General features: G+C 42.2%; 1 protein-coding gene across 1 annotated transcript in view; it reads right to left on the bottom strand.

The window, feature by feature from the left end:
* The window catches only part of suclg2 (succinate-CoA ligase GDP-forming subunit beta), an 88,914-nt gene that overhangs the window by 59,514 nt on the left and 9,846 nt on the right, over positions 1-19,554 (bottom strand). The window contains exon 2 of the mRNA XM_070842308.1: positions 8,502-8,643. Within this exon, the coding sequence (XP_070698409.1) occupies positions 8,502-8,643 (142 nt within the window). The remainder of the gene's footprint in view (positions 1-8,501; positions 8,644-19,554) is intronic.

Raw genomic sequence — 19,554 nt, 5'->3', positions numbered from 1 at the left:
TCCCCGGGCGCCTTGTATGGCTGCCCTCTGTTCATATGCATGTGCATGAGTGTGGGGCATGTGTGTGTACATATGATGGGTTAAATACAGAGAATTAATTTCAATTTGTAAAGTGTGCTGTGAAGTCTGCTGTACAAAACTGACCATTAAAGGGAAAAGATCTCAAGTGTTTGGGACTTCCAGTGTGATGTGACTGGGACTGTTGCAGGTAACCTTATCATAAAAAGAGCTAGTTGACTTATCTTGTCTTGCATAGCTGTATAACTCCACAACATAGTCCTGTCTGGACACAAGCTCACCCATCTGAAACGGACATCATTAAGCGGACACTCTGTCTCCTCATCACTGTTGCTGTCGTGGCCGCGCTACCGTTGGGTTTAGACTGAAAACAGCGGGGGTGGCAATTGCTGATGGGAATGGAATGTCTGGCACGAAGAGCATGAAGACGGCAACAATGCAAGTGCAATATCCTGTAAGAGTGAGGCCGCATAATCTTTTGAAGTTCAAGAGCCAATTGTAAGATCAGTTCCCTCAACAGATGAGCAGCTGCCTTAGTGGACTCAGTCCAGTAGACCAATGAGAGGAGGACACAACATGGGCTCCAGCTGGTGTACATACGCACAAAAACGCACAAAGCTCTAAGAGGGTCGTCTTATCCCCCACTACTTCAGACAAAGACAAAAGTGAAAGGGCTGTTGTTGAGCCAACTGTACTCAGCGCTAACTGCTACTGTCAGCGCTTTTCACCAGAGACTCTGCCTCCTTTTCAGAAGGGAAAGATGAAAGTGGTCTTAAAAGGCGCTTGAAGTGTTGGAGTGCACGATGCGGCTCTAGTGGGGACTGTGAATGAGAAAGGAGGGGAAGCGCAGTGAGGAGAGGTCTGACCATGTTCCGTGTTTTAACCATGTGTGACAAGAAGATATATTTGTTTGCCCCTTGTTGAGAAGAACAGGAAGTGGGGCCCATGTGTCCGTAAGGTGTGCGGTACAGCTGCGACTTTCTTTTTTACTGTTAAAATATTAGGTTGGTTAGGTCATTGGTGAGACAGGGTGGTATCACACACACAGAGAGCCAAGCATAATAGAATTTGATGACAAAGGACCAACCCCTTATACAACAACTGTTATCCAAATCCAGATAGGAAAAAAACTAGAACTGTGGAAATAAAGGAAAGGCACACAGTGATAGGAAAGAAATATCACTGCATTGCTTCTTACAAATTCACTCCTCAAAAAAGCTTTGAATAGCCTTAATAAAGCATATAATTTAGGGCAAGTATTATCCACATAATGGCTTTGTCACTAAGCAAGACACTATGACATGACAAAAGATGAATGATGGTAATATATTCGAGTATTATTTCACTACTCAGCTCCCACAATAGGGAATTAAAAATCTCCTTCTGACTTGCGAGGTTCTTCTACACTGTCAAATCTTATACCAAGAAAAATTGACAACCACATATATGCATATCATTTTAGCTCAGGAAAAGTGCCGTCTAGACATCATTTACATTAAAGCTGAAGAAATAAATAAAATGCAATTAAATACAAGTTTAGTTGGAACATAAGTCCTACAGGGCGTTGGGACTTTTCAATCACATGCCGATAAACGAGAAGTAACTTATAATTCACTTCAGCGACAATCGAACAAGTGACTTCAGCTGTTGAGGTACTGTTACTGTAGGGCAGTTTAAAAAACTGTCAGGTGGCTTACCCGTTGAGCACGGCTTGTTAGTGTCCCCACATATTGAGGGAACAATATTAGCCTTCAGTGGACCACTGATGGGATAACAGAGCATCCAACAGATCAGAGTGATTTTAAAAAGACCTCTGGCTGGAGTACAAGGCGCGGCCGGCTGTGCTTATACAGTGAGAATTTGGAATCCGGACAGATCGGCCAAATATTTAATTTATCCCATGTCAGACTGGTACTTACACTTTCAGATTATTAAAACAAGAGCAGATGTGACTAAAGAAACCGAGAAGGCTTAGCAAAGCACAGCATAGCTCCAGTGGCACAGTGGCCAGTCAGAGCGGGGGGGTTACGAGGAAGGACTCAGCTAAGGTGCAAACGTCACGCATGAATAAGGAAGTCCTCAGAGCGGCTTGTGGTGATGCCCATGGGGGGGGGGGAGCGTTCCTGTGACAGATGGTACATTCTAGGCAGTGTGTTGGGTTAGTGAAGAAGCATATGGTACGCCATAGATGATCTCATACACAAGCGCCAGGCCCAGTCGGAGGTGTAAATGCCTCTCTGCACCCAGCCAGAGAAAGCGGAACCATTGATATCACCAGCAAAAATGATGTGGAGGCACGCCAAGTGTGAGCATATGTGTTATGCCATATCTTATACGTGTGACTTAAGCATTTTATTTCACACCCTTCACAATAAATCACTGCTGAAAAAATGAATTTGTTATGAAACACACTAACACTCGGACTGACGATTGGGAATATACTTTTTTGAATGATCACTGCACACTTAAAACAGTGAATCCAAGACACCAAAATAACCTTTTTTAAAAGCATCAGACACTCACTATAACATCCATTATTCACGCATACAATTTGCTTGCAAAGATCTACCCCTCTCTCACTTGCATTTTAATAACTACAGAAAGGCATTGATAGCCATTTGATGCACTGCACACATTGAATCTGACCGTATATTTCTAGTCAGTGAATGGATTACCTCCATGCATTTATAGTTGAAAGAGAACTGTGGCTGCCATACACTGAAGTCCAGGTACAGAGCCAGCCATGAACATAGCTCCTCTGCCTGTAGTGAGGAAAGTATTAGAAATGAGTGCACCTTCCACTCCAACACGAAGCACAAACATGCTGGATTTCATGGCCAGGAACGTCCTGTCTGTCCTCCCAGTTGCTGTCACAGTTACAGCTACCCTGGCCCTCAATGCCACTGGGCCCTTCCAAAATGCCCTTGGCTCTGTGTCTGGTATATCCCATGTGTCTCCACAGTGTTACTGATGGGGAAACGCAGTGGATGTGTCTGGGAGTCCATCCAGCAGAGGCTGCTGTACAGAGAGGCTCCTTTTCACCTCAGTGCACAAAGGGAAACCCATACCACTGGATTCCATGAAAGGAGAGATCAAATTATCTCAACCATCCCTCGATTTGCTGGTGCATGCTTCAACTCCTCAGCCATTGAAATCTCCTTGTGCTTTCCTCTCAGCAAATATGGTGATGCAGCACATATTGAGAATTTAATGTTTTGTGTGGATTTAATGTACATTTTTAACACAATGTGTACTGGTATTATCATACACACAACTGACTCAGAATTCAACATTGATGAGGCTGCTAGATCCTTCCATGGTGTCACACGCTCGCTAATATTCAAGATGTTTTACTCAATAAATCATCTGAATGGCCGTTTGCTCCGTATTTCATTCATGCACAGCACGTGAAGCTAAACCGAAGTGCTTAGGTTTCCTGAGAAGTTTGGCAGTAACACTAACAGCAGATATGGCACAATAAACTTGCTAGCTCCTGTTTTCAAGAAGATTCGTCTCAGTTTGCAGATCACAGGCCAGAGGCATAGAGGGGGTCTGAGCTGCCACAGAGAGTAGACAACTAAATGAGCAGACTGAAAACAATCACTTTATGATACACACAACAACACTGTCCTTGGCCTTGAGCTACTTTTATTTACACATCATCTGAGGCACAGTGTGAGCCACACTGACCTGACTTTAAGGGCTCTTGAAGATCCCCAGTAGCCTAAAAAGAGCCTCTCTCTCCTTTCTGGATAAATTAAGCCACTACACATATAACCTGGCCAACAAAATGTTTACGTTTTCAATCCAGGAACTGGTGTTAACCTCAGCCAACTACATTCTGAGAGCTTTCAAGCATGCCAACTTAAAACAGCAGTGCGTGGCAGATTGAAACCGATGCATCTGTCATCCTGTCGATCTCTTTCTTTCCCTCACACACCATCAAAAAAAAACAAAAAAAAAGCACAAGCATAACCAAATCTGCACGCCTGCAGACACACACACACACACACACCTGCCTCATCTATGAGTTAATGTCAAGGTAGCTGGCTATTATTCAGTAAGCCAACATATCGAATTAACTATCCCTCTAATAAGCACACATGAGATTTGACAGCCATGCATAAAAACTGCTCTGTTTACACTGAATATTCATAGCCGAGTGAAATAAATTAAAATGCTTCCTACCTCTGTTAATTGTCATTCTGGCAGTGAGGCTGTGGTAAGCACAAAGAAGTGGAAAGGAGCAGCAGAGGCAGACCGCGGTGAAAGAGGAGTACGAGAAATTAAGGCAACTTTACTGGAAAAAAAAGAGAGAGAGCGACAGAAATACACAGAAAATGTAAAGGCAACACAATTCATCAAGCGACAGTCAGGAAGATGACAACGTGACAGACGGACAACATCGAACAAACTCATCTGATATGAGGTGTTCATATACACGTGTATGTTGCTCTCATTCATCACACAGGCTCAACACGCGGCGAAGATAAGAATCCAAAGCAATGCTTTTCTTCTATCACGGCTTTGTCAATGAATGATTGCTAGGGGAGGCAGGAGGCATGGCAGACATGAAGGGCTCTCGCAGCAAGGAAGGGGAGGGAAAATGTGGTTTTGATTTAGAATTCAGACTGAAAATCCATCAAGATTTGCTCAACAGATGCATCTGTCAAGCGGGTGGCGACACACAAAGTGGACTGCATAATCACATTCTCTTTGGCTGTACTAGGGCACAGGTATTTGTATACGTGCGTGTATATTTGTGTGCATGTGCATGGCCGTGCATATTTCAGATATAAATCTATATTAATTACTGGACTTTAATATCTCAAAACTGCTAGAAAGCAACCAGATCTTGGAAAAACTGCACAAATCCAGTACACATATGCCTTGTATATGTATTATTTATATTATGTACATGTGTATATGTATATACATACATATCTGTGTGTGTGTCTATCTATACAAGCATACATAGATACAAATATATATATCTACACACACACACACACACCCAGACGTACGTCTCCATATATATGAGCAAGCTCACATCAATGCAGTGGGAAAGGCAATATAGAGGCTATATGCCAAGGAAGACAATTTCTTCCAAATATGTATACCAACCAAGTATTTCAAAGATGGGGTTATTTGAATAGTTACCAAGTTCTACTGATGCATAAAGCATCACAAAGCTCTTTCAGGTGATTTACTGGAAGAAGCTCAGCCAGTCTTACCCTCTCGCACACCTGAAGCTTGACTACAGCCTGCCATAGTGGCATCACATTACACACGTCAATTATTGATTCTGCCACAGAGAAATTTACTTCTGCTTTCCATGACACACAGAGACTTAGCTCTATGAGCAGGCCAATGACTGGAATCCATTAAATCTATGGAGGGACAGCAAATGTCTACAAATTACAAATTTTAACATTTTCCATCAAAACATTTAGATATTAATGCTATTTTATGCAACTTCAAGGTCTTTCGACAGCTTGGTGCTTGGGCTGTCACACACAACATACAAATTAAGTTTGAGTACGAGACTAGTCGATCTGGGTCATTGGTTTTTGACAGACAGCAGGAGTGAGAGTGCCATTCTCTCAGTGTCCCAGTGGGACACACATTACAAAAACTTTGGACTTTCTGATAACTCTGCACTGTTCCCCCAGTATGGGGCCCAGAAATCAAAACCCTACTTTCCATGAGCCATTAGCTGGTTGTGAGTCACCCATCTGCCACAATGTAAACTCTCCCCTAAGAGTTGTCATTCAAGTTAAAAGGGATTCAGTGGTCCATGTCGGATATTTTTTTTTTTATGTCTTTATAGAGGAGGAGAAAGATTTTAAGCTATTTGTCCTCAGCTGTAATAGAACAAATCAATCTGAGTCCACTTTAGGGAGAGTTGGACCACTTTACAGTACATGAGAGGAGTGAGAGGAGTTTCTATAGCATAGGTGCAATTGAGCTGTCAACTTACCCACTTCATGGTTAAGTGAGTGTAGCACTGAGGAGAATATTGGTTTTGTGTGCATGTATGTGAGTGTCTATGTGTTTACGTACTCATATGGGCAAGCTTACACTTCGCATGTCATTCATCTGTGTCTGCGCTTCTACGCTTGACTGGTTTATTCTATTGAGTATGCACAGAACCAGAGGCTCACAGCAAGAAATCAGCACCACACAGAAATCCATTGGAGTCGCTCCTGGTCAGCTCAGATACCCAAACCGCCCATACGGAGCCATACCCAGTGTCCTCTGCAGTGGAAAGCCATGAAACAGAGCTCCATCCAGGGCTGGCTTCACACCCTGCCTCCCCCTCACCCTCTGGGAGTCAGAGCCCGACAGTCTCAGTTTGCATCTCAGTCCAGCAGATCTTAACTACAGAGGTTACGGATCTCCATCTTTTTCTATCATTGTCTAACGCTCATGTACGACCTAACATGGCCTGAGAGTAAGCCGCACACGTTCACGAGGGAGCACGAAAAGACACGTTGTGTATTTGAAGAAATGAAGCATCGGATGCTCGCTGGCGTGCTTTAATAGTGAGCCAGCAGCAGCCACAGGATGCAAAAAGTGTGAGAAACACACACAGACACACACATGTACGAGGACACTGACCGAAGCTTAGTGCAGAAATGGAGATGAGAAAACAAAGCAGCTATGTAGTGCGCCGTGGGAATAAAGGGGCTGAGTTATCAAGCCATCCGTGAATTACTGTTAGAGCTGCAAAACGTTGCACTGGCGCATATTTTCAATTTAGCTGGGAATTTATCAACACACATGATGTAAGTGGTATCAGCCACAGTCGAGTTACTTTGAATGCACTGCTGCTAATTGAGACCTGATGCAGGGCTACTTAACACGTGTCTTGTACATTTCTGGAAAGCAATGGAGCGCGAAGGAAAGTCTAAGTTCTGAGCTAGCGAGAAGAAACCAATGAAAATATTTCTGAACAGCAGTCATGCAATTACCTCTACTGCAGCGGACACTCCGCAATGATGAATCACTTTCAGGCACCATTTGCGTAAAGTTTCTGTCCCTCTGCTCATACCGGATTTTGCAGTTCACATAGAAATGTCTCAAAATGGATTTTATAATGACCTAAATGTGCGGCACCACTTTTCAGTTGCCAGGGCAAAACTTCAGCGCAGCCCCATAACTGTGTCATAACTATGAACAAATGCTATCTGGCTGGTTAGCACCACAAATCCTGAGTTATAAGTAAATCAACCATTGAGTCTGGCCTGGGTTTTATTAAGCTGTCTGTTCCCCTCTAACTCCTTCGTCCCGCATTTTCTGTCTCTGTATTTTTTTCCCTACCAAGCAATATAGGTACTGTCATGAAAATATATATCCTTTTCCTCCTGTTCAGTTTATCTTTGTCTGCATCGTAACCAGGGCCACTGAAAGCAGCACCCCAGGCGCTGGAGCCCAAAGCCAACGGTAAGAGTGGCACCTTGCTGGCTGACAACCAAGCTGGATGCACTATCAGGAAACGGCTGCTGTAGTTGGAGAGGACACTGAATAAAATATAAAGCTGAGGGTGGAAATATAAGCAATACGTGTCGGGCAGTTTTGTGAGTGGGAAGAAAGTAGAATTGGGAAGGTAGGATATGTAAGCTATGTGTGGGTGCATACAAATGTGTGTTAAACCATCTTTGCTGATGCTAGTACAATGTATTTGGGAAGATTTGTGTTACAAGAATAAAATGAGTTTCAGTCACTTCCTTGCACGGCTTTGTGTGGGTGTGTGGGGGCAATAATCCAAATTGTAACCAAGGAATATAAAAAAATAAAGACAAGAAGTGAGAAACTGAATAAGAGAGGCTGTGAAAAAAATTAGCGCGGATGAGTGCATGATGAAAAACCGAGCAGGCACAACCACTAAGCTAAAAAAAAAAAAATAAAACAAGGCGTCCTCACATAAGCAAACAGCATAAAGATGCGATTAAACTTGATAAAACTTCAACCTTGATTAGCATCAGCCAGTTGCACGTTCTGTAGCTGGGCCAAAGAGCCATGCAGCACAAATAGGACTATTAATGTCTGCATGTCTGCACTATTAATGACAGCAGTACAATTACAGTTCACAAAACCCTTTATCAACACCTCAGAAATAAAGAAATATGTCATGTGTAAATTAACATGCGAATCGAACCCTTAACACATTTTATATGTGTCCGGTATTAATACTGTATAAAGTGTTGAAAACTGTGAAGTAGCAAATGTTGAATGCTTTGTGGTCTTGTTCACTTAAATCTTTGAGTAGATATTTCCTGATTTAAATTCTAGTTTTTGTAGGCAGTGGCTGTTTTCTCAAAATAATCCTCAAAGTGAGGAATCAATGAAAGGTATGATATTATTATTAGTACCTTAAATCAGACGTCTTACTGAGTGGACATGGGTGACCCTCATGGCTCTGTGTGTGTGTGTGTGTGTGTGTGTGTGTGTGTGTGTGTGTGTGTGTGTCCTGTACTCACTGAGTCTCTTCGCAGCCTCCAGGGCCTCAGAAGCTGTGTCGGCCACATAGAAGCGCTGGACAGCAACGCCACTCTCTTGCATCAGCTTCTTGCTCTGGTACTCCTGCAGATTCAGCCATCTCCTGGGACTCGACCAGGTGCACTGGAGGGGAGGAAGGGAAGGAGGGAGGCAGAATGAGTAAGTGTGACTTGTAAGTGAACGATCGTTAATACAGTGCTATAAATGGTACCCATCTTGTGGGCTCCATCATGCTTAATGATAACAGTTTTTCCTCTACAGCCCAACATCTCTCCGAGCCTGTGCAGTGTCTGCTGTGCTGTTTTACATTATACAACAGCAAAACATGTCAGACACCTGCCTTGGAGTGCCCAGGCTACATCCTTTCCCCTCTTCCTCCCCCCCCATCTCTCTCTCTCTCTCTCTCTCTCTCTTTCCTTTTCCTGTAATGAGGCAAGCAGCCAGGCCTAAGCTGCAGGACAGGTCTGGAGCTGTTTGCTCCATCAGCAGACGCAGGCTCTGTCAGCTCCAGCTGTTGTTGCTATTAAAAGGAAATTGGCTTTTTAATGTGACGGGGAAACACAGGCTGTGTTACAGTTAGAATCCTTCCACACTAGCACTCACTACTGTGTGTGTGTGTGTGAGAATGTTTTCACAGGAAAGATCTTCAGGGAGTCGTTAAGGAGAGAAAGGCCATTAAAGTAAAGGGAAACAAGGACTGTAAGGTAAATTATGGTTCAGCATGTAGATGATGCTTCAGTGTGTGTATGTCCTTACACAGAGAAGATTAAACTGACATGATAATAACATCAGGATTGCACTACATTACATTGCTGACTACCTCTAGTTAAACTGACCTAAGCGGTTATTCACCGTTACTCATGACAAAAGCCATTTATTGTTTGCATGACATTATTGAATACAGAGTATTATATACTGTGTATACTATTGTTAATAATACATTGTCGACACTGCATCAATACAGCAAAATCAAATGCTCCATCACACCAGCTGTGCTGAAGTCCGGATGGTCGATTTTCTGCTCTTAGCAACAATCAGTGGTTTTTAAAATAAGAAGCCAGCTGCTGCATGTTGTGTCTGTGCTTAACAGTGGGAAAAATACATTTCTGTGTGGACAAACACACATCATGAAATACAGCAAATGCACCGAGCAGCGCACGACACCTTGAAATTGGATCTGCGTCCTTCTAATCTGATGGCAGTCAGGTGAAATTATTTTGGAAAAAAGAAGGCAAAGATGGACCAACCAACATGACAAAATGTTCCAAGATGAGAAAAGTGGTATTAATACTAGTATCATGAATATGATACTGTGGACTAACTGCACTTTCACACTCAAAACACAAAAGCAGTGTCTAAACACAATGGGAACAACAGCAGGACACAAAGCTGAAGGCTAAGAGTGCAAATGTTACATTAATAATATGAAAGAAATATTTACAGCGATATAAGTGGCTAAATGAATACTCTTCATTCGTCACACAATGGCTACTGGAAGCGTGTTTAGGCTGCACTGTATGACACGTCTCCATATGGACACGTTGGCATTCAAGTGCACTTAGTAAACCAACATTTTGAGCTTTAGGGAACTGGAAAAAACAGTAATAAACCTAAAGGGTTCGGCCTGTCATTCAAATTTTGTTTGTCAATGCCTGTAAACAGCACGATCCATGAATGCAAGAGTCAACAGGTTTTGCGCTTGGTTATTTGACTGCTAACAGATTCATGGAGCTAAAATGAAATCTTCTGGAATGGTCTTAACCCTTTAATAGCCGCCATAGAACAAGCCAGAGCATATCTTTACATTTTTACATGCTGTAGTGCCATTTTTTGGAGCATTTTAATTTGCTATACATCAATACAACCTTTATATCCCAAGTTTTAATAATATGTATAGACTTATGTCCAGACTAACTAAATAAATTGCTAAAAAGTGCAATAAACCACACACATATTTTTCTAAATAAGAAAACCACATGATGGTTCATGCTCACAACATGATGACGCGTATTCCAACGTAGGAAGCACAGCGAATACCCGCGGTCATGATTACTACGTTTTTGTTGTGTGCGCTTTATACTGGATTTCTGCAAACACATTAGTGGAAGGAAACAGCGCTCTGGGACACGTTAAATGCGTGATATGAAAGTGTAACTCCTCGGGTTTTATATGCAAAAAGAATTTATTGCTCCGTCTTATTTGGTTGCAATTCTACCGGCATTGAAAAATAGATATGCAATGGGGTCGCGGGCGCTCCTGTCGGCAAAAAAAGGGTTAAGGACCTCAAGAAACTTTAATCAAAGTGTTTTCCTCCAACAAATTATGTAAACATGCATTCATGAATGCATGCATAAGAAACACATGTACACACGCCCGCATGAGTGCAAACATACCACACTCAAAAACCCCTGCATATACCATTAAAGGACGGATTCAAGAGCAGCAACATTTTTAGGACTCTACATGCAGCAGAAACAAAAAAAAAAACACAACAAAAAACTGACAGGCAAGATGCTTTTGAGGACGTGTGTGCCTGCACATGCACAGTGTGTGTTTTTAAGCTGCGACTTGATTCAATAGTGCGTGGGGCATGACAAGGCCACTCTGTGCCTTTTAAAGTCGTCAGTCACTCCATCATTCATGAGGGGGAAGGACTATGAACACAAGGGCGGGAGGGGGGGGGGGGGGGGGGGGGGGGGGGGGGGGGGTTGGAAGGGAGTGTATTTGTTCAACATCCCTCAACCATTAAGTGGTGGAGGGAGTCAAACGTAGCCCTAACTAACCTTTAATGGTTATTAGTGATTAAAGGCTAATGAAGTTGCCGTGGTCACTCTAATAGGGAAGAGACAAGCCAGACCTTTTTTAATCTAGAACGAAGCACAATTATCAGTGGGTCCGAACTCAAAACAGAACCGCATGACTGGTAATTCACAATCCATGCCAAAGCCACTCCTTCCTGTGGCATTGCACACTGTATTAGCATGCTTTCTCCATTCCAACCCCCGTGAGAGCCCGTTGGGAGACTTCATTAGAGCCAAAATGGGTTGTTTTCTAGGAGAACAGTACATGTTGATCCATATTGGCCTCTTCTCTCGCATAACTGAATACAGTAATGAGGGGCATCTGCGGGTCACCTCTGCAGTCTCGTCTGCAATACCATACGATTAATATGTTTCAGTTATTGCAGTTTGTATGTGCGGTGCTATGCTTTCAATTCTATCCCCAGAAGCACTCTATAACAGCCAATATTGATGATGTGACTCTCTTGCAGGAGCCTGGAGGAGTTCGAAAGGCTGGGCAAGAATTGAACTGCAGGATTGCATAAACATGTGCATAGCACTATAAATCACAAAGTAATAGATCTGACTACTATAGGAAACTTAGAACAGGAGAAGTTAAAATAGATTCAGAGAAAAGTGATTTGTATCCGTCTGTCTGTTGTTGAGCAAAACTTGGCGAGTGTGTGTGATTTAGGGATGTGCATCTCATCTCATCTCATTTTCTATACCGCTTATCCGTCAGGGTCGCGGGGGAGCTGGAGCCTATCCCAGCAGACATTGGGCATGAGGCGGGGTACACCCTGGACTGGACCAGCCAATCGCAGGGCCACATACAGAGACAGACAACCATTCACACTCACACTCACACCTACGGACAATTTTAGAGTTACCAATTAACCTAATGTGCATGTCTTTGGATTGTGGGAGGAAGCCGGACTACCCGGAGAGAACCCACGCTAGCATGGGGAGAACACAGGACCTCGTTGCTGTGAGGCAACAGTGCTAACCACAGCACCACCATGCATTTCAAGCAAAAATACTATCCGATGGTCACGGTGAACTTTTCTAAGATTATTCAAAGGTTGCTTCTAGCTAATGTCCAGTCGTGGGGAGATGGGCTGGATGAAATGGGACTGAGGCAAACCAGAGACTATTTGTGCTCACATCTTTACAGAGCTGGCTTCATATCAACGCTACGTATCAATCTACTGCTACAGCCATCCCTTGTATGACTTTAAGCTTTTATTCCCACATGCTCACTATAGAGGAACAGTTCCCACAGCGTTAACAAGCGAGGCTGCAGAGCAAGTTCTCTTTCTTTTGTGGACTCATTTGACTGCTGTCAGGTAACCTGCAGGGCCTCCTCTCTAAAGACATCTACTTCCCTTGCCATTCAAACTGTTCGCCCTGGGAGGATCAGCTCTGCTGCCTGGGTGCATGTCTCCATCTGTCAGTATCTTTTGGTCTACATTTGACTAAAGAAAAATGGGAGAGGGGAGCCTGTCACTATAGTAGGTTATGCATCTTTTAAAACAGGAAATATTGTTACGTCACACCGATAAATATTAACCATTAGGATTAGATTTTGAACTTAGTGACTCAAACGACATCCACATATTGTCAAGATGTTGGCACGGTGTAGATAACGGCACTCAAGAATGCAGCTCAAAACAGATGTGGTTACATCAGTGATAGTACACCCCGCAGTCTCACAATCTAACCTCCAAGCCTTTGCATGTGAAAACTCATAAATCAACTTGGTGTTAAAAACAAACAGTCCATCAGGGATGACACATTACCACCACTTTTGGCTACACTTTTAGAGAAACTGAGAGCGGTTCAAGATAACATTAGAGGCATAAATCCCCCTGCTGGCTGCAGGCTCCAGCACCACTCAGTCACGCATCACTAATTTTATCCAACAATTATTTATAACATTGCTTTGAACTATTAATGTGATCTAAACACAAAGTTACAGTGAAATTCTCAAAAGTACAACAGTTTGGTAATTCTGGCACATTTGATCACAAGAGACACATTAAAAGTAGAAGTGAAACCATGTTAGCTAATACATAAAAGTCCGAGTAAGGTTGAGAATACAGAAAACACTGACTGCCACTTAGATAGAGAATGTCCTAAAACCACTGGTGGATGACAATAATGTGACCTGAAAGGCACTACAATAAACTCTAAAAGGACAAGAAGTCTTTGACACTAATTTCTGCCAAAGTTAAGGCACACCTTTAGAGAGAAAGACGCAGCAACCATGTGAATCAGTTATCAGCCGTCCCAAACCTGCTAACTAGGAAGCTGAAAACAATTGATATCAATTAAAATGGCTCCTTTGTGATGCAAAAACAAGGGAGGACTGAGGACAAGGAGAAAAAGCGAGCTATGCCGACTTCCCAAAATAACAGCTGCTTCTTACTGGGGGGAGTCAAGTGGGGCTGGAGGTATCCCTCCAGGCAATGACAGCTACCTTGGGCAAAACACCAGAGAATGGAAAGGAACCTAGGGCACTTTCTAGTATGTACCAGACCCACAGACAACTTGTATCAAAGATGAGCTCTTACTTGGCACTCTAATAAAAATATACCTTCATATGCAGCCTGCACAGAGCTCTTCATCCAGCGATGGGTTTTTACTTTACTGACCTCTATTGTCTGCAGATGTTGAAGTCTTAACTGCGATGTTGCCAATAAGCAATAAGAGACAACATTAAGAAAGTAACTGCTGCCAGATTGGCAAATAACTGGGGATGCACAGATCAGTCAGGCGGTGACAGTAATTGGCCGATTGTCAGCTTGATTGGCCATGACTGGTGACCTGGAGATCAGTCTCAGATACCCGCTGATTTACAAGCATGCGGCACACCAGGGTTCACCTTGTGTGCTTAGTAACTAAACTGTCGGTGGTGTAAAAGTTCTTCAATGTGTGCGAAAAAGATGTCGTGATTCTGCTAGCAACGCAGGACTTAGATAATAAGAACCAGCGGATTATATGTCAAATCATGACAAGCGATTTATTATAAATCAAGTTAATATAAGACGAAGTGCCCAAGAAGTTTGAATTTATAATTGAATGTTCCGGCGTAGTTCAATTAAAAAGATGGATAAGGTGCCAGGTGTTTCCCGTGAAAGGAAAGAAAGAGGAGCTGATTGGCAGATTAGTTGAGGGAGCGTCAGTCTGAATCGCAGTCAACTGACAGCAGTATCGTATGAGCGAATGTGAATGTAGAATGTGTAAGAACAAGATGAACCGTGGAGGAAAAAATCACTTCAAGGTCCCGTAAGGTTCCAGTTTTGGAGAAAGTTATTTAATAGTCAACACTTTATGAACAGACAATTACAAAAGTTTCTAATTAAAGGACAGTTGCATAGTCCCAGAATAGGCCAGGCTTGGAATCGGCAGATCAGGCTTTAGAAAAAGAAATAAATACAAATAAATCTGAATCACCTGAGAAAATTGCAATTGGTGCATCTCTGCAAATCACTGTTTCATTATGTGACATACTAATCAGTTGCTTTTACCTCCAATCTATCACCCAAAACAAGTTTAACATTAGTAAATAACTACAAAGATATAGAGAAGCCATTAGCAGCTTAGCCTAGTAATATGTGTTTATCTCGTCAGATTAGTTACAGTATTGGCAAAGAATGATACATATTGTAAGAGATTTATAAAGTGATATTCACAAATGATTAAATATGAACTTATTTTAACTTCTTGCAATATGTCATTTTGTCAACTTACTTGTCAACTGTTGACTCTTACTGGAGATTTTTACCTGGCTGCTATCACTGATGATCTGACACACGACTGACAGGTCGTATTAATGAACTATTTGAACTATTGTGTAATTCTAAATTATGCTCCGATGATGAACTGACTCCAAAATCTCCGTCATTAACGAGCACCTAATTGCAACAACAATTTTATCTTTCTGTTCTTTACCACTCTCCTATTGTGCTACCAAGAATCTTTTGCATACGCAGGTAGTCTTGACTGCTCAAATTCATAATTAAAAAGATGAAGTGAGGCTTGGTATTACCACAGCTGTTGGTGAAATCTGTCAACAAGTCAAGCAGTGCTGTAACACAACCTGCATGCAGGCACATCTGGCTCAACACCATCCAGAGGAAAACACTGAGTGAGAAAACAGGAGGCAACCTGTTGCTTTACCTGTCAACACGTTCTGTAAGAGATGTTCTCATTATTTATAAAATTAGATCTTAATCCATGAAGAAATGCTACATGCTGCTTCTATAATTAAAAGAAATCCTCCTTTAAATAGCATTAAAAGTATTGATATATATATATATATACAGATTTACTGCAAAGTATGAGCAGATAATTCAGGCATTCAGAGTTTTGAATAGACAACATAAGGCGACTGTCAGCTGAAGTGAAACGCCTTTCCCCGTCTCTCTTCACTCTCCACTTTAAAACAAAGACTTAAAATGACAAAAAAAAAAGTAAGAAAAAAGAAAATCTTTGGAAAAAAAAAAAAAAAAGACTCATCGAGCATTTCGGTAAGAAGCATCCAATCCCTGAGTTTAAAATTCAGTTTTATGCGCAGCTAATGGTGATCTGAAGCTCGAGATTACGCTTTACCAGGCGATACATTCAATAGTTTAAATGAATCCATTTTCAGATTAGTGTCAGCGGAACACAAATCCATCATGGTGTAGTGTTTTGTAACGACAAACCATTACGACTTTGCTTTAACTCCGACTTGCACATTTGACTGGCTTCATCTCCGTGTCAGCTGGAGCTCCTGGGTACTTTGTAATCAAAGCCATTTTCTGCACTAAACTGGACTACTGAGAGGCAAAGTGGGGGGGAAAAAAATAAAATAAAAAAGGCAAAAACATAAACCTGTGAGATTATCAAGGAGCGTTCATGGAGAGTGCAGAGGAGTGTGCATGAATATGAATACAGGAGCAGCATAACACTAAAGACAACTTACAAACAGGAATTTACTGCATCACAAGATACTTCCATAACCACCAGCTTCCATTTGCCACCATTAGAATACATATGTGATATAAAAAGACCCCCCCCCCCTCAGTTACTCATCACCAGTGATGGTTTCAGTCACTCCTAGTCATGCTAATAGTCGTGTCATGATATTGCTGAGGTGACACGTTGACAGGAAAGGGATAATCTGAGTGCTACATGTCTGCCCTGCGAGAGAGCAGTATGGGGCGATGATGGCAGCAAGGCAGGCAAGCAGCTGGCCTGCAGTCCCCTGAGACTCTCTCTCTACAGTAATTATCATCAGCAGCACTCTGGAGACAATCCTACTCAGTCCCTCTCTACCTAACCACTGCTCTACTTATTCTTGATACACACACACACACAAAGAAGATGAGAATAGACACACATGGGATGTGCTGTGCTGGTGGAGACACACTAAGGCACAAACAAAGTTGTACGCTGTGACACAGGCCCTGGATGGCATAAATATTCACAGCAAACTCCTCTACACACAAAAGCACTCAGGATGTTTCTCATGAATGCATCCAAGTGACAAAAAGTGGGGCACAGTGGCAAGAGAGAGTCGGAGTGGTGACAATGATAAACAGCAATACTCTCTATTAATATGCGGAGATGAAGAGAAACAAGGCAAAAAAAATGCAGGTCTCATTCATTGTGCAAATCAAAATAAACGGGATTTCTCAGTAGCACTAATGCCGTACAACACAAATGGAAAAAATGAAAAGCGGAAACTGGAAATGCAAGTGTTCCCATTAGTAACCATGCTTTATGAGTTAAGAGGCAAAGCTCCCTCTCCTTTTGCCTTCCAGTTTTTGCTCAAATTAGCCATTCTGACAAGCCACTTGGCTCACTGTCAAAACACTAGAGGCTGTTTCAAAAGAGGTCCAGGAAACATGAACCTGGCATCCCTTTAGGTCAGGGACACGTGAATTTCCAGGAGGTGAAAATATGCCATGACTAAACCCATGAAGACATACAACATTAATGTGACACCACTCCAATAATAGCCCGTCATTGCCTCAATTATGTTTTACACCCTTGCGACTGCAGTTCGCTCTTGACGCAAAACAGCAAAAACATTTACTACAAAATTCAGATTAGTCAGAGGAGAAAGAAGTCATATCGAGGAAGCACTTTTTCCGTGAAAGAATTTTGCTTTCAGCAGGCTTGCAGCAAGAGTCTTGACATTCAGCAAGTGATCACAAAATGTCACATACATTGTAGCAGAGGTGGATACTAACTTTATTTCTTTCTTGGAAAAGGGCTTTTTGCCTTCTCAGTTGATAAATAACGCATGGTGCAGGGGAGAAGCAATGTCTTTTGATTCAGATGGATTCGAATTTGACAAAAGTCTCAAAATAAAATGTACATCTCCGAATCATTAAAGCATATTCTATCCCATTAATATGTAGACTGCAATTGTATTGCCTGCTAAACCTTCAGAGCATTATGCCGACACCCAGTGCAAAAGCAGCCAACGCAATAGTCTCATGTTGGTACTTGCACCCATCTGTGCGACCTGTTTGAACTGGTTTTAAAGATAGGTGTGCTCAGGTGCATTATTGGAACTATCAGAACTATCTTGAGGTGATCTCGTGACACAATAAATCTTTTTCAGGAAAAAAAAAAAAAAGTAGCAGACAAGTTTCGGATGTTTACAAGAGTATTGTAGAAGATCCTTCTGTAAAAATGTTAAACACCAACATTAAAAAAAGTGACATTCTGGTAGCATATTAACACAATCCACAAGCAATGTGGCGGAAAAATGTTGAGTTAAATGCTACAAATATAGAAGAACAGAAGCTAAACAAACCTGAAGACAACAACTCACAAAGACATTTCCTAAAACTAAATTGTGTTGACATTCATAAGTACAAAAAAAAAAAAAGCAATCTTTGGAACACTGAAATGTGCTGAATAAACTATGTCACCATACGGCCGCTTTCCTCACACAGCACTCAAGACTGACTGTGCCCTCACACAAAGGCACAGAGAGGACAGACAGTGCTATGGCAGCAGCTGCATCAGACTGCCAAGTCCTTGTCGCAGCTGTACTGATCCACGAGTGGCATTGAAGGACGAAGTCTTGGTATCGTCAACGCTGCTCCCTAAACACTCCTTTGGCTGGTCCATATGGTATTCAGCACAACATCATGCAACATCAGGACTTCTCCTAAGAGGCACGAGATTGGGCTTTCTCATGTTTGGTTGAGAGCAGCATGCACAATGTCAAACCACACTTGTTGTGAGAAGTGTCATCACAGTGAGGGGATGTCTGATCTTGGCACTTTGCAAAGTCATTTCAAGACATGCCGCTACTTTGTCGTTTGCCCTTCTGTTAAACTTAAGGAGTCAATATCCTAGGGCTAATGTAAAGCAGTTGTCTTTATCACTATGAGAGAGTGGAACAATGTCAAAAAGTCACCAGCTGACAGAGTGGGCCTGGCTCCCTTGGAAATTTATTAGACCCATAAGCCTTAATTTACAGAGGAAGGTTACAAAGCAGGCAATCACCTTTGATCAGGCCCATAAACAGCAGCCAGTCAATGCTGCGCTGCTCGTTAATCTGTCACTCAAAAATTCAAAGGGTTGACATTGCAGGTCAAAAAACGCATTTGTTTCATGAATGGAAGCGAAGCCGGACAGGATCCAGCCAATGAGTGAAGATGCGATTGTGCCGTGGCAGTTGGTAACACTAAGGGAATATTATCTCTGAACACAGGCTATTCATCTGAGGATGTCAGCAGTGTGGCTTTAACACTCCAGCCTACACTATCCTTTAGTAATGCCATAAAACTCATGCTAATGCAGTGCTATGGTTAATTTCCACTGTCATTAATTATGAATACATCTAATAATTACACATGACGACAAGTAGTTAAGTGCAATGATTAATTTGATACGTCAGCATATGATTGTGCATAGCTATGGCATTTTATGATGTATTGACGTTGAGTTAAAGCAACATTATGCTATAATATCTGGAAATGTCAGCTTCAGATTCATTTTGATGGCGCGCTTATTGTAATATGGAAAATGGTGCCTCTTTCATTCCCACTCTGTGCCCCAAACGCCTATTCTTGCACTATGTGACTCGGGTTGAGTGGGTACGATCTCCCGCAAGAGGTGTGTAATGCTTTACGGCACTACATCTCACACAGCCTACAATAAGTCAACATGTCCAACTGTTAACTGCAGTCTATTTTCAGGTTTTCAATCGTCAAAGCAGCAACTTTCTTTGCAGTCTTATTTG

Source organism: Pempheris klunzingeri, chromosome 2, assembly GCF_042242105.1.
Source record: "Pempheris klunzingeri isolate RE-2024b chromosome 2, fPemKlu1.hap1, whole genome shotgun sequence".
NCBI lineage: Eukaryota > Metazoa > Chordata > Actinopteri > Acropomatiformes > Pempheridae > Pempheris > Pempheris klunzingeri.
Note: the sequence above shows the minus strand (reverse complement) of the source record. Positions and strands in the feature narration are given on the sequence as shown.